The 14781-nt window shown below is 37.7% G+C and overlaps 1 protein-coding gene across 4 annotated transcripts in view; it reads right to left on the bottom strand.

The window, feature by feature from the left end:
- Grm7 (glutamate metabotropic receptor 7) overlaps positions 1-14781 on the bottom strand; it is an 819622-nt gene that overhangs the window by 42683 nt on the left and 762158 nt on the right. Inside the window, exons 10-12 of one of the 4 annotated variants that reach the window (XR_013112556.1) lie at positions 10610-10701; positions 4871-4991; positions 1448-1638 (exon numbers count right to left, since the gene is read on the bottom strand). The exons of 1 other annotated variant lie outside the window; for it this stretch is intronic. Coding sequence is in view for 1 of the 3 variants with exons in the window: in XM_076940208.1 (XP_076796323.1) it covers positions 10631-10701 (71 nt within the window). In the remaining 2 variants the exon portion in view is untranslated. 2 more of the 4 variants (XR_013112557.1, XM_076940208.1) reach the window with 2 other exon arrangements.

The raw sequence follows: 14781 nt of genomic DNA, 5'->3' as shown, positions 1-14781 counted from the left end.
GTATCTTGTTTTGTTCTCTTTTGTTGTTGTTTCTGAGAGCCATGCTCTTTTCTGAAGGTAGATTGAGGGGGAGTCGATCCTGGGGAGGGGGGTACATAAGGGAATGATGGAAGGAATAGAGGGAGGGGAATAAACCATGGAATTCATAGCAAATTATTTGACATGTTATTTTATATTGAGTTCAGCATTTAATATGATGGATTCAGTTAATCTCAAAATATCTGTTTCCTAGTTAGTTCTTGTCCACTTGGAAAATGAGAAAACTCATACGAAGTAAGTAATGTGCTCATATCACTATCTAGAAGAGTGTTCAACCTTCTGACACCATGATATGTTGTTATCTAAGCATGTGTTTTGTCACATTCCCAGCTATCTCAGGATGCTTAGGACTCTAGATTCAGCAGCAATGAGGACTGACACTGAACAGTCAAAATATTCTCAGGATGAAGGCTCATGCAGTAACAGGTCTGTTTCCCTGCAGATTGCCCCGATCATTTTCATTGCTTGGGTGGGGCAGAGTGTAAATTCCCTGTGAAAAATTTAAAACATGGAATCTCTTTGCAGATGCTGGGTCTTTAATGTATGGGATTCTCTCTTGAGTCTCTTGAAATGATGTCTTGAAGATCTGCCAGTTCACTTTGCTTGCAGAAGTCACTCTGGCCCACTTAGGGGAGAAAAAAAAGAAAGACACAAGGATATAACCTCTTGCTGGGTGTTGTCATGGAGATGAGGCCTTAAACAATGGTACTTTTCTTCCTCAGTCACAGTTGCGGCAAGCAGCTTCATTTTTATTTTGTCTGAAGCAACAGCAGTCTGAAGAGCCTCATGAGAGGGCTTTGACACAGTTCAAATGGTGCCAGTGGGGATCTAGGGTGACTTTCAGGGAATATGGTAGGTGCCACTTGTATAATAACCCCAAACTGTTTCATACTGTATTCTTTTAATATCATGGAAAGCCCTCAAGTGTTGCTGTTAATGGCATCACATCACTGTTGAATGGCAGGTGCCAGTTACAAGAATTCAAAAGTGACACGTTTTTCTTCTAAACCAGACAGAGATAAGAATCAACAAACCAGCTTTGTCAATCCCTTCAGTGTTCCAGTGAATAAAGGTTAGAGGAAAAATGATTTAAATTCAACTAAGAGTTATTTCAGAAGATTTCTTAATGGCCAGTCTTTTACCCTAAATAGGGTTATTATAATTGATCTTTGATATTTCCTTAAACAGCTGAGGTACAAGCAGGTATCGCTAATTTAATATAAACATCACGGCCATGGTCTTAGTCTGAATAAATTTGTGCCTAAAGTCGGAAAGCATGGGCTGAATTGTGAAATGTAATGAAAACTGATTGTGTTTAAATGTAGTTAGTTCCCCAGACAGCTCATTCGCCAGCTCCCTGGAACTTAGGCTTTGAGGAACCATTGCTGCAGAATGAATCAATACTAAGTAGATTGAAGACAGGTCACGTGATTTATTGATATTTCCATCTGAAAATCTCACAGGTTTTTTTTTTTTCCAGACAAAAATCAGATGCAGGAGGATTGTTTGACTTAAACTTATTGGGAGTGTTACAGAAAGAAGATGCAGATACAATAGCCAATAGGGGAGTGAGAAAGTTGCAGTCTCCTACATTCTTTCCTAGAACAGAAACAGAAAACCCCAGTTAATTTAAGGTGAATGGCTAAATCTGAGAGTTAACATTTGCCTAGGTACTGGGCAGCCCATTCTGTCTGAAGTGCTTCATCATTACTTAGCTCCTAACACTACCATATAAAATAATGCATTGTATCAATGCGCAGAACTACACTGAGATGGTCTTTGTTAAGGAGTCACATTACCTGCCTGGCATAAAGGATAATAATGAACACGCTGCTCTATTAGTTCAGATTAGTTTAGTTTGTTTTATTTTGATTTTGTCTTTCAGTAGGGTGAAAATCCCGGCTCAAGCTACTCTCCTTGATGACCTATCCCATAATCTACTGAGAACTAAGTACACTGCAAGCGACTGGCAGTCTCTGTGATGCATGTCAATGCATAACAATAGATCTCTGTTATATGAATCCCACCCCCATTTGAGGGCATCCATGTGATTTATCCTTAACTAAAGCTTCAAGATGACTTTGTCCTGTAATTCCTCTAATTCTTCTGGGATTTTTGAGAGCAAATTGCTAAATCACTCCTGCCCAAGTTCATTTAAACTGCGTTCAGTCTCTTTCATTCTTGAAATCCATTAGTGGGCTGGGAAGAAAGACTTTCTGGGCACACTTAAAATGCAGGCAGACACTTGCCTTGGCCATCAGCTTGACTGTGTGCCAGTGCAGATGGCTGCATGTAGCTGCATGATACCTGAAGAGAAACAACAGCTCAGGGCTTTTCTGAACTTCAGCAAACCATGGAAAATTAAAACAACATAAAAGAAATTTGCAAAAATGGCTACAAAAGAAAAAAATGAAAAACAAGAAATAAAGAAAAGTGAAGAAAGCAAAAGAAAAAAATGAAAGGGGGAATCATATTCCTTGAAAGGCAGTAGTGGTTTGCAAACTATCCTTAAGAGGGATACAGCTTTCAGCTACACTGATGATAGTGATAATGACCCTGGTAGCCAGTGGTGTGTGTGTGTTGGGGGGTGGGGGGGGGCTTTGCTATTGTATGAAGCATGTGGAGGAGGTGCTAAATCTATGGTAGGAAATGCATTGCTGTATTCAAAGGAAGTCCTAGTGCTAGTCACTAATACCTGCAAGATCCAGTTCTGGGTTTAATCTTTTAAAGATTAAGCACTTTGCTTGTGCTCCCATGTCAGATATGACCATTTTTCATGTAGGTGAAGTCTACTTTAACCACAGGTATGTGAAGACTGGTCATTTTAACTTAAAGAGGTCTGTAATCAGCTCCAGACAACCAGCAGACCTGACCCTATGCTTCTGGATGGATGCTAATGGGTTGTAATGGGTGAAATGCTCCTGGATCTGGAGGATTAACTTCTTCTAAACTGGAATTACTGTGCTTTATTATTTGGGTCAGCAGAAGTACTAAAGATAAAAAAAAAGGGGGGGGGAAGGAAGGAAGGAGAGAAGGAACAAAAGAATGAGTGTGGGACAAAGGAAGGGAAGAGTGAGGGACGCAAAGAAAAGAGCTTGTCTCATTCCTCCATGGTCTTATTGTTGGATGATGGGTCTTGAGATTCTGGAAAGGCAAGACCAAGCACTCTACACCCAGTTAATAAGAACAAGGAATGATAGATAGATGACACAGAAAGAAAAAAAATAAATCAACTCTTCATATGTAGAAAATTCACCAAAAAGTCTCTGTCTAAAATCCCAAGGTCGATGTCTGTGCTACCATTCAGTAACTGGTGTGTCTTGCTTAGGACAGAGGTGGCCCAGGAGTGTTCACCGGGTATCACTCAATGCTCAGCTTTAGTTTCTTGAATGGAAATAGTGACCGGAAGATCTGTCTAAGAGCCTGATTAGGACTTTTTGCAAACTCCAGCAGTAAGAATAATGTGCTGGAATTATTCTCAGAGCCATAACCAACATTACAGCTCCGATTATTTAATCACGTTAGGACTTTGTAGGTGAAGATGAATGAGCTTGCTTCCCCTTATTGGATATAACGTTGAAACATATTCAAATTTAAATGTAGCAGAGAAAATTTCTGGTTTTGTTAACTAATTTCGTTATATATTGAAATACAAGGAGACCAAATGTGTTTTCACTAGCAAAGATGAAAGGATCCCCATTCTGCTCTGTTATTATTCTGTCACTCAGAATGTATACCAGGATGGTGATTTCTACTTAAAATGGCCATTAGGTTGCCAGCAGACCTGGAATTGCCTGCATATGGTGCGATATATATATATATATATATACATATATATATATATATATATACATATATATATATATATATATATATATATATATATATAGCAACTCCACCAAGTCAGGAGACTCTTAATGATCCATCAGAAGACCAATGACATATCTTGAAAAAAAAAGTTAGCTATACTTAGATACAGGGTTGGCTGACTTCACTGGTAATCTACATGCTGTTCCTCCAACTCTGATGATTTATGGTAGACAAAACACAAAACTAGGGGACAGGGAGATGGCTCACATGATAAAGTGCTTGCTGTGTTAACATGAAGACCTAGATTCATTCTCTGAACGCCGTGTGAAATCAGTTGCTTCTAACCCAAGAGTTGGAGGCGAGGAAACTATTGGATCACTGGGAGTTGAGATGTGACTAGCTGAAATTGTGAGCTCCAGTTTCTCTATGATACTTTGTCTCAGAAAGTAAGGTAAAATCCAAGTGAGAAAAATACTCATTGGCCACATCTGTCTTCCTTGTGCATGCATGTACATGTGTGCACACACAAACACATACACAGGCACATATACACAAAATTTAAATATATAATCAAACCTAAACAAACTTGGAAAAGAAATGGATAAAAGCTAAGAGACAGAAATAGAGAAAGAAAAAAGAAGGCATTAAAGGAAGATAGAAGGAAGAATTAAAAGGAAGAAAAAAGAAGAAGGGAAGGAAAGAAAGGTGAGGGACAGGATGAAGCTCAGAAATAGCTAAGGATGTCAGTAGCATCCCTACACACATGACCTGCCTTTACAGAGAAGGATTCTCCTATAAGGATATTGTGCTGTCACCATGGTGTCCCATTAATGGAGCTTGTTTCTATGGGAACCTGAGAATTACATAAAATGAGGCTAATTCATGGTCACAGAAGATGTAGAAGGCAAGCCACATATGTGACACTCTAACTACCACCACAAAAGTCACATTCCAAGGTTAGTTTTCCTTATTCTTCCCTGGAGAAAATGACAACATAGTCAAGATGATATCCAACACTTACCGATGTGAAGTAGCTATTCACATTAAAATCATCTAAGGTTTGGGTCAGCTAAGCAAGAACAACAGTGGGTGGGAGTTTGCTCTAGCACGCTCCTTGTACAAGTTGAGACCTTGGAGATACTCTGAGAAAGGACAGATAGAAAAAAAAAGATTCAAATCCAATCTTCAACTTGAAAAGGCAAAATAAATTATGTGAATATTCAGGTAGATTACAAAGGAAATGATGATTACCTTTGATTCCAAGAGAAAGTTAATTTAAAATGTGTCCAAGCTCCAATGCAGAGAGAGAGAGAGAGAGAGAGAGAGAGAGAGAGAGAGAGAGAGAGAGAGAATATCTGCAAAGTTGAGGTATATCTTTAGTAGTTAGAAACCAAAAACAATCACCAGTTGAATATTGAGATGAGCCTTCCCCATAGCAGTTGGATGGGAGAAAATGAACTGATCTTGGTTAAGAACACATATTTCTCTTTTTAAAATTAAAATGACATTTGGTTCTAAAAGACAAAACTTGTCTCAAATGACTGGCTCCAAGCAAACCCACTCAGGTGATTAGAAAGCCACCAGTTATGCACCAAAGAAAGAGTTCGGTTTTAAACTTGGTGTATGTGTGTGTGCCTGAGTAAGTCTATGTGTACAATATGCATGCGAAAGTCCACAGTGATTAGAAATGGGTATTGGATCTACTGGGACCTAAGTTATATGTGATTGTAAGTTACCATGTGGGTTCCAGAAAGTGAACCCGTGTCCTCTGCCAGAGAAGTGAGTGCTGTTAATCACTGAGCCATCTCTCCACCTCAAAACCATTTCCAGTGGGAACTGTCAAGTACATATGTGATTGGAATGATAAATGATGTAGAAATTTTTAATCACGGAGGAGAGAGATAGGCACAAACTTCGTTGATTTTGTATGTTGGCTTAGTGCATCAAAAGAACGATTAACTTCATAAGTGCAGATACAGTACTGATATCAATTTCAAGATTTTTACATGAAACCACAACAAAAATTTGAAACCTGACTGCAACATAAAAGTTTCCTCTTCATTCTCTATAACCTTGAGAGCTTTTTGGTTTTGTCTTAAAGGATACAATCCAACCTGCTGAATTACAGACTGAACATTTTCTTATTCATTCTTATTCCTGTCTACCCTTATCGGTATACTTACAAGGTTCTAGATAAGACTGAAAACATGAAACTCACCAGTTCAGTATACAAAAACACAGAAATACAGGAAACTTCAGCCCCCATATAGGCTGCATCATGGATGTCATGCTCTAAGACCACATGTCCTTAACTCATAACAGCAGCTTTGCAGAATGATTTCTAGTCACTAAACATGTCCCATTATTTTTACTTCAGATAATTTGTGCACAGCCCTTTCTGTTTTAAGAGTGTGTGCTTGTATAGCTGCCTGGGCCAGTTTCCATACACCTTGATGGAACATGATGCTCTCCACCCTTAGGTTCATGTTCCTGTACTAAAAGCCTTCGTCATCTGGAACTGAAGTTGCTTACCTTAGCATCCTCCATCATGTGTGAACTCCCTGAATGGCTTGTCCATTTCTGTCTCCCATTCATGCCACCTTAGGGCTGGCTCAGGCTAAAGTTTCTTGAGACATTCATTTGATTGTCCCTACTTAATAAGAATCCCCTGAGTTTATAAATCTTGATGAGACAGAGCAGGGCAGTGGTTAAATGTACCCTGTGATGCAGTTTTCATGCAGCAAGGACATGTTGTGTATAACTCTACTGTGCTAGTAAAACTACTGGCAATGTGTGCTTTCCTCTCATTGTTTAAGTGGGATGTGAGCAGCAGAGCCGAGGTGGCAGGTATTAACTGGTTTCTGAGCATGTACCAAGAGATCGGTCCTGATGAGATTTATAGCTGCATTTATTTCTGAGGTGATTCTGTGTCAACAGTGGGATAGCCTTATATTCTTTGTTGTGTTATACTTAGTGAGTGCTCTAAAGTGGATTTAAAATTGAAGTGGTCTCCTGTTTAAACAGGAGAATCTCAACAGGATGTAAAGCTTTGTATGACAAAGTTCTTAAAAGCTTCAAGTACTACATAACTCCAGTATATTAATGATAAGAATCAAATGATTATTAAGATGTATTTATTTGGTACATGTATATGTATGTGTTGTACCCATGAGTTTGCAGGTATGCACAGATATGTGTGAGTGTGCATGTTTGTGCACCTACATGTAGAGGCCAGAGGTTTACAACCATTGTCTTCCTCGATGGTTTTTCTGTTTCTTTATTGAGGCAGGGTCTTTGGCTGTGTCCAAAGCTTGTTAGCCAGCTTGCTTTGGGGAGCTTGTATTTCCCCTCCTGACAGCTAGGACTGTAGCTGGGCTGTCACATCTTTGGCAAATCCTAGTGATCCAAACTTTATGCTTGGACAGCAAGCACTTTACCCACTGAGCCATCTCCCTAGCCCTTATTAACTTAAAAAATACAATTCCATAAATTGAGATCTTAATACTATTAAAATCCGAACATGTGCTGTGAAGAACAAAACTATGCAAATATATATCTCATGGTTATTATATGCTCATATATATAAGGCAGGATTGAGACTAATGCTTTGCAATCACACTAGCATCTTAGTGTGAAACTACAATACAGGGATAACCTTATTCCTGGCCTGCGTATAGTATAGGATCAGTCACTTTTTTCCTTTCTTTCTTCTTTAATTAGATTTTAAAATAACTGTTGTTAGACTGACAGCCCTGTGTAGAGTTATAACATTTATAAACACATAAATGAAAAGAGGAAGCACTGTTGAGTTGGCTGACGTCATGCTGAGCATCTGCCAGAGAGAGCACTTTTAAAACAAAATCCTTATATAAAACACATTTTCTAGCCATGTTATTTTTTTTTCTGTCTGACTTTGAATTTGTTTCCTTCCATCTCTTACAAGCAAAGGCCAGACTTGCTGCATATGGTGTGTCTTTGTTGGGAGAAAATGGCTGAAGTGAAGTTTAAAGGCAAATTGGCACAAGATTCAGGCTTACATCTGTGGTTCCTCTTTACCATTTCATCTCCCTGAATACCACCACACAGAAATGGATTCAAACATGTTGTTCTGAGCCATTTCCCTAGTTGGCCTCCAGATGCAGGTAGTTCTCATTGTTAAGGTGAACAGCTGGTGCCTACTCTTTTAAAACACATAACATGAACCATTGTCTATTCCCAATTATTTTAAAATAATATATATATATATATATATATATATATATATATATATATATATATATATATATATATATGTATGTATATATGCATCCTTCCTTCTTTTAATAACGTGCCTTTAAACTGATCAGGAAAGAAAATCAAGTACAAATATTTTTAGTGTCTGTAGTACCATCAAAGTCAAAAATGGGCAAAAAACACAGTAATGAGTGAACAAATTTGCCTTGATTGTGGCATGGAAAAAAGAAAGACCAGTCCTCATTCTGTGATGTGACCTCTCTGTGCATGCTCTCAGAATCTCACCGATCGATCAGAATCTGCTAAGAAAAATAAGCCGAGAACAAATGTTGTTTTTGTTGCTAAACATAACATCCTAGCAGTATTTATTTTTAAATTTGCATTGTGTGTGTGTGTGTGTGTGTGTGTGTGTGTGTGTGTCTGTGTGTAGGTCACAGAACAACCTCATGTGTAGGTCACAGAACAACCTCAGGGACTCTGCTTTTCTACCATGTGTATCTCAGGGTGCAATGGAGGTTATCAGACTTGGCCACAAGCTTCCTTACCTGCTGAGCCAACATGCAAGAACCCTATAAATACTTTTTAACTGAAAGGTAAATTTCACATAGTTTCCTATTACTTCCTTTAAACCAAAAGACACCAACTGAGAATGGATCGAAGAAGAATTTATAATAGATGGATATTTAATCTATCTTTTATTTTCCTGGGGATAATTCTTTCTCATTTATTTTCAGGAAGTCTCCCTGTAAAAGAACTGTTAAGTGAGGAGCTGAGCTACAGTGTTTTGACAAGCACTTGTACTGCAGAGACTTGAAATCTCACTGGGGTACAGTTACATATTCACTGTAGGGAAGAATGCCCTATTTAAAATCTAGGACAGATCATGTTGATACGGGAAAAGGAAATAACTGTGGAAACAATATATCTGAAATTGAAGACTGAGATGTTACATCCATCTAGAATCAACAAGAAATGTAATTACTCGCTGAATGTAATTGTTTTTTGTCTTTGAGTACTAAGTAGAGTTTTTAAGGCCAAGATACTATTTGCATGCAGAATATCATTAAAAAATACATATTGTAGGAGTCGGGCAGTGATCTGACAGAAGTCCCATGACAGAGACACACAACAGAAAGGCTAGTAGCTAAACGTTGCATTGCTAAACAAAATGTCACTTTCTCTGACAGGGCCTCATTTTCCTAGATCTCTAAAAATAGGCCTTCCAGCTGTTGTGTTTAGAGACAATCAGAAGGAAATCTTTTATTCAAATCTACTACCTGTTTTCAAACTTTTATTTTATATTTAAGTGTGCATGTGCGTATGTGCGTGTGCGTGTGTGTGTGTGTGTGTGTGTTTATTTTCCTTTAAGTTCTGATATCCATGGAGGCCGAAAGAGAGCATCAGGCTCCTGGAGTAAGTTGGTAGTAGTTATAAGCCTTCCAATCTGAGCGCTAGGAATTGAACCCAAGTCTTCTATAAAAGCACTCCATGTTCATAGCTGTGGAGGTATCTCCCCTGCCTTTTCACATTCCTCTCCATGGACTCTTCTCTGTATTTTTCCTACCATATGGAAGGCCCTCAATCCACCTAACCAAACCTCTTGAAAGCAAGAGTTGTTTTTCACTGTGATTCTATTTGCTTAGCTAACATTCAGAAATGATAAAACTAGTAGCACCACTAAGAATAGACTTTTCAAGCATATATTGACTAATGGAGTAACAACATAGTATTTGAGCATAAATGATCAGTCAATTGATGCTTTCAAGAAAGTTCATTCATAAAACCAGTAGATACAGTCACATAATCCATTATTTTCAATATCATGATATTAATTGGTAAACCCTCTGGCTAATTTTGGAACTTTCCTTAGACCTTGATCATGTTTCTTTGACTCCCTCCTCTAGTTTCAGAGAGCACTACATTTGGTTTGATTTTTCAGACAAAAGCTATGATTGACATATCATTAATCCCAGACATAAAAATTTTCTTGCAGTTATTTGTTGATAAAAAGAATGAGTGAAAGGAGAAGAAGAGAAAAAGAAAAAGAAAAAAGACAATTAGTCTTACAATGTTAGGACTAGTCACTTCTACTTTTTGAACATTTCTAGAAATGTATATGTTTATTTTGATATACAAAGTAATGCTAACTGAAGTAGAGACTTGTACTTGACTTGTAAAGCATGCCCCGTGTTTCTCTGTCAGTGGTCTACACTGTCAGAGTATAAAAGCACACATTTTAACATATTTTTAACATCAATTATTTTCAAGTAGACTCTGATTCAGAATAAACAGCACCCATCCTGTAATGCAACTGGCCAGTTGCCACACCCAGAACTATTCTCCAGCAAAGATACCAGGCAGGTAACTACAACTGTCATTGAGCTCATCAAAAACATCTGTTTTCAAACTTACTTTTTTTTCATACAGATAGAATTTCATATTGTCATGCACGGTGTTCAGGAAAACATTTCTATTCTTAGCGTAGACAACAACACACAAACAAATGAAAAGGAGATTGTTTTCTTACCTTTTGGAAAGCAGTCAAAAGCTATACTGTTGGTGGGATAGTGTACCAAGTTACGGACTTTTGTACACTCTTTCTTACTGGTGGTATACAGTCTACAGGAAAAGTAAATATATAGGAATATATAAAATAAATGTGCAGACAATAATCCTCTTTATTATTATCAGTTTTTGTTGGTGTTGTTGAAGAGACTATAATTGAGAGACCCACAGACATTGTGTCCACTATTTCAGTGGGTACAATAGGCTGGTGTAGTCCAGTTCACCACGATTCAGGTACCTCTGAACATGGGAGTTCTGGTGCCACTAGAAACCTGACAGTAGCGGGGTTACACTTGTGGAGCTTGAACAGCTGAGGGAACCAGCCCACAAATAACCGATCTATCTCACTTTCTCCTTCCTGTTGCCACCCCCTTTACCTTAGCCTAGTTCATTCTTGCTGACCAGCTTTGCCTGGTTAGTCCAGAAGGATGAGTACAAAGAGCGCCATGTTGAGGATGTTAGAGATCCAAACAGATGAAGAAGCAAACAAAACAAGAAACATTAACACATCAGCATAGCACAGGAATGTGTTCCAGACTCTCTAGGCATTATTTCTTGTTTACAATTTGTTTCCCCACATCCATTTTCTAGGAGCCTACAGTTTCTTTTGTTAATCAAATACTTCCTTCTATTGACATTTTTATTTTCTGTAATTTCTTTCTTTGAGACCAGCACAAGATTTTTCTTGTATTCCTTATAGTCGATGCCAAATAGTAAGAAAAATGTAAAGAAAGAAAAGCAACAACAGAATACATTTAGGTTAAAATTATTCTATTTTATATTTTACATGTGAGGTACACATTGTTGTTATTCTAATATGGTCTTCCTCAAAATCTATATTCATGGGTGAAATCCCATCTGTTGCATATCCCATATCTAGCTTATCTCTTACAGGGTCATTTATATGCAATAAACTCTCATTTATCCAATAAGTAGGATGAAGTCTTAGCTGTCTACCTGCCTACTATGATTAGCTTCTACTGAACTTCCAGTATGTACTCTGCATCCACCCAAGTGTTTTCACTATTTCTCAGCCCAGGGGACATCTACTTAGAGAATGGATGTTATCTTAGCACCAGGATACAACCTCTCATCATTATTCAATGTAATCTTTTCTCAAGAGAAGCATGAGATAAGAGGTTAATTCACATAGAATCTGATGAGTGTGGTTATTCCAGATGAGAAAGATACAAGATCTTATTCACACATGGCAATTCAGTCATGTAGCCCACCTATTAATATCATCCATCCACCCTGAAAAGGGCCACAAAATAATAGTCATAGGCCATAGCCCTAGCATGACCTCCTAGTTATTTGGCATCTTCCAGTTTTCCAAGTATGTATGCAGGTCTACATTGGAAGTACAGGGAAAGAGGCCAGATTCAGGAGGAAGGTGAGAGAACCAGAATTCGAAGAAATTCTGGGGTGCAGCTCTTTGACATAGCTAGAGTATACAAATAACATTGGCTTTTCTGGATCCCTATGACAGAAATTATCTATGTATAAGTATAAATCTTGGAGCCTCATTCTCATGTACCCTGAGCATGTTTTCAGGCTGAACATAGACACTGGCAAAAACTGGCCTGAGACTGAATATGGAATATATGCACAGTGTACAGATAACATTAACTTTTTGACAAGGTTGACCCTTTATACCAACAAAAGGATGTTTTTCTTTCAAGCAATCAGAATTTTAACTGAAGGAGCAACTTGAGAGGAAAATGTCAATCCTTAAGCAGTAATGAAGTGAAGGGGGCAGTTTTAATGTCTGCACATTTTAAGCCAAGAAGCAAGCTCATTTTCATGTAGACGTGTATGGTGTGGAGGTGGATGAGTGGAAGCGGTCATGCATCAGATGGCAAGCTACAGTGATGGGGCAGAGCTGTTCAAGATGAAAACACCACGGACTGAGAAAGATTCACGCTAAGCGTTCCGAGCAAAGATGAATTGGAGAGCATTTCTGGTCTATTAATTATTTTGCTGTACGTTCTATAAACTGGCCTGTCTTCTCAGATATCTTCCACCACCTTAAAAAATAATTTCCCCATTGGAGAGATGCATATGTTCAGCATCTCAATTGCCAAAATTTATATTCTGGAAATGAGTTGAGCCATTCTTGGTTTTCAACATAATATCAAATTATGACATTTCATAGCATCAGATCATTTTTTGTATATTTTCATTAACTTAAATTTTCACTACTAATCTTAATGTAATTATGTATACCCAGGCATGTATATGCATATTTGTGACATTCAGGCCACAGGTTCAAATGCGATTGCCATCTATGATACCACATTTTCCACATTAGAAGTTTGTTTGGGGAACATTTCAAATGATGTACTTTTTTTTTTTTTTTAATCTCAAATTATTTCATTCCTTTAAGCTGTGTTTGTTCCAGATAAGTACCAATGCTAATATGACAGAAGCCAGTTTTTACTAAGACTCAGACAGGGTATACCAGATTAAACATTTGCCTTTAATATGCCCACATTTGCAGACCTGTGATGTCTAGTGAAACACTTATGGCCATGTCTGGTCATTTACTTAAAAACAAAGTCAAATAGAAACTAGATCTGTTCTCTCATTTGGAAAGCTGTACTTCCATGGGCTTGAGAGACACCAGTGTTTATGCTGACTGTAGTAGACATGAGAGATTCAGAACACACAGCTGCCTGCTGACAGTGGTGATTGATGGCTTGGGAGGACTGGGTTCTCTCAATAGTCTGCAAGAGCTGGGTCATCAGAAACCCCAATGTTTGGAGGTACATGAATCTCCTCTTATGGTTCCACCAATCTCTAGTTATCATTTGTGGTGTTATAAGGCAGTGGATATACAACACTAGAAACATTAGAAGAATTTCAAACATCTTTTAGACTGGTTGAGAGACAAAGACTGTATTTAATTGTTTTATCCTCTTCATTTTTCTTTTTCTTTTTTCTTTTCTCTTTTTTTCCTCTGCAGTGTATGTTATGACTCTTTATAAATATGAGAACAACCATACCATCAACAACTTTTTAAAAAGACAGATGTCCAATTAGTTCTCAGTGGATTCATTACAGTTATGCCATTTGATACTAGAATACTTGAATTTTGGAGTTAGTATGACAAGGTCTTTACCTGGGTAGCCTTCTCTAAATATAGGGTTATTACTGTCTGCTTACAATATAATAAGCAACCATATACTTCATAGTGTGGCATGTTTCAGCAAACTCCCCTCAAAATATTATCACCACCATCATCATCATCACCACCATCATCACATTATTATTATTAATAATATTATTTTTATTAGCTACATCATCAAGTAACAGAGCCAAAAATGTGATTTATGCATTGGGGATTTGTCCTGCTAGACATATTTCAGGACATACAGTAGCAAGAAGGAACAAGCATAAGACCTGGTTTAGCTCAACCTTGGATGCTAAGTAGGTATATGACTTTGGCTATGTCACAGAAGTTCCCTGCAGTAAGCTATCATCAGTAAGTAGAGAATAAGATCATCTTCTCTGTTGAGTAGCAAGGTCTTCCATACAAGCTTTTGTGTGATACTATTTTACAAGTGGATGATTCAGGGTTAGTATTAATGTTACGGTTTGCATTTTAGAAATTACTCAAAGACTCAACAAGGATTGATATGAACATAAAAAGCTAGCTACAGTAAAAAGTTATTGTTTGGTAATATAGGATTTGTTTTTTGAATTTATGAGTCCATATTTGTTCATTTAAAAAGTACAAATAAAGAGACTTCCAACTGTCTGTTCTTCTTACGCTTTGGGGCCAAAATCTCGTTAAAATTGTATCCATATATAAATATTTTCTCAGGGCACATGATGATGAGTGGAGAGGCTTGGCTTTTAAGTCAGATGTCTCAACTCAAACCTACTTGCTCTGTCCCTGTAATGGTCACAGAGCCTTCATCTCACATTCTTCCCAGTTCACATTAGCCAGTTACTCTAGAGATAAGCCAGAGCTTCCAACTTTATTCTACTTTTCCTTTTTTCTTTGAAACAATCCTTTTCCTCCTCCAATCTTACCATATAATCTCTTCTGTTGAGGTTCCGAGTGAAAACTACAGTTACTTTGAAAGTGTTTTCTAATATTTGTATATCCATTCATAAATGAGGATGTGG

This window comes from Arvicanthis niloticus, chromosome 9 (genome assembly GCF_011762505.2).
Source record: "Arvicanthis niloticus isolate mArvNil1 chromosome 9, mArvNil1.pat.X, whole genome shotgun sequence".
In the NCBI taxonomy this organism is placed as follows: domain Eukaryota; kingdom Metazoa; phylum Chordata; class Mammalia; order Rodentia; family Muridae; genus Arvicanthis; species Arvicanthis niloticus.
This window is presented reverse-complemented; position numbering and strand designations above follow the sequence as displayed.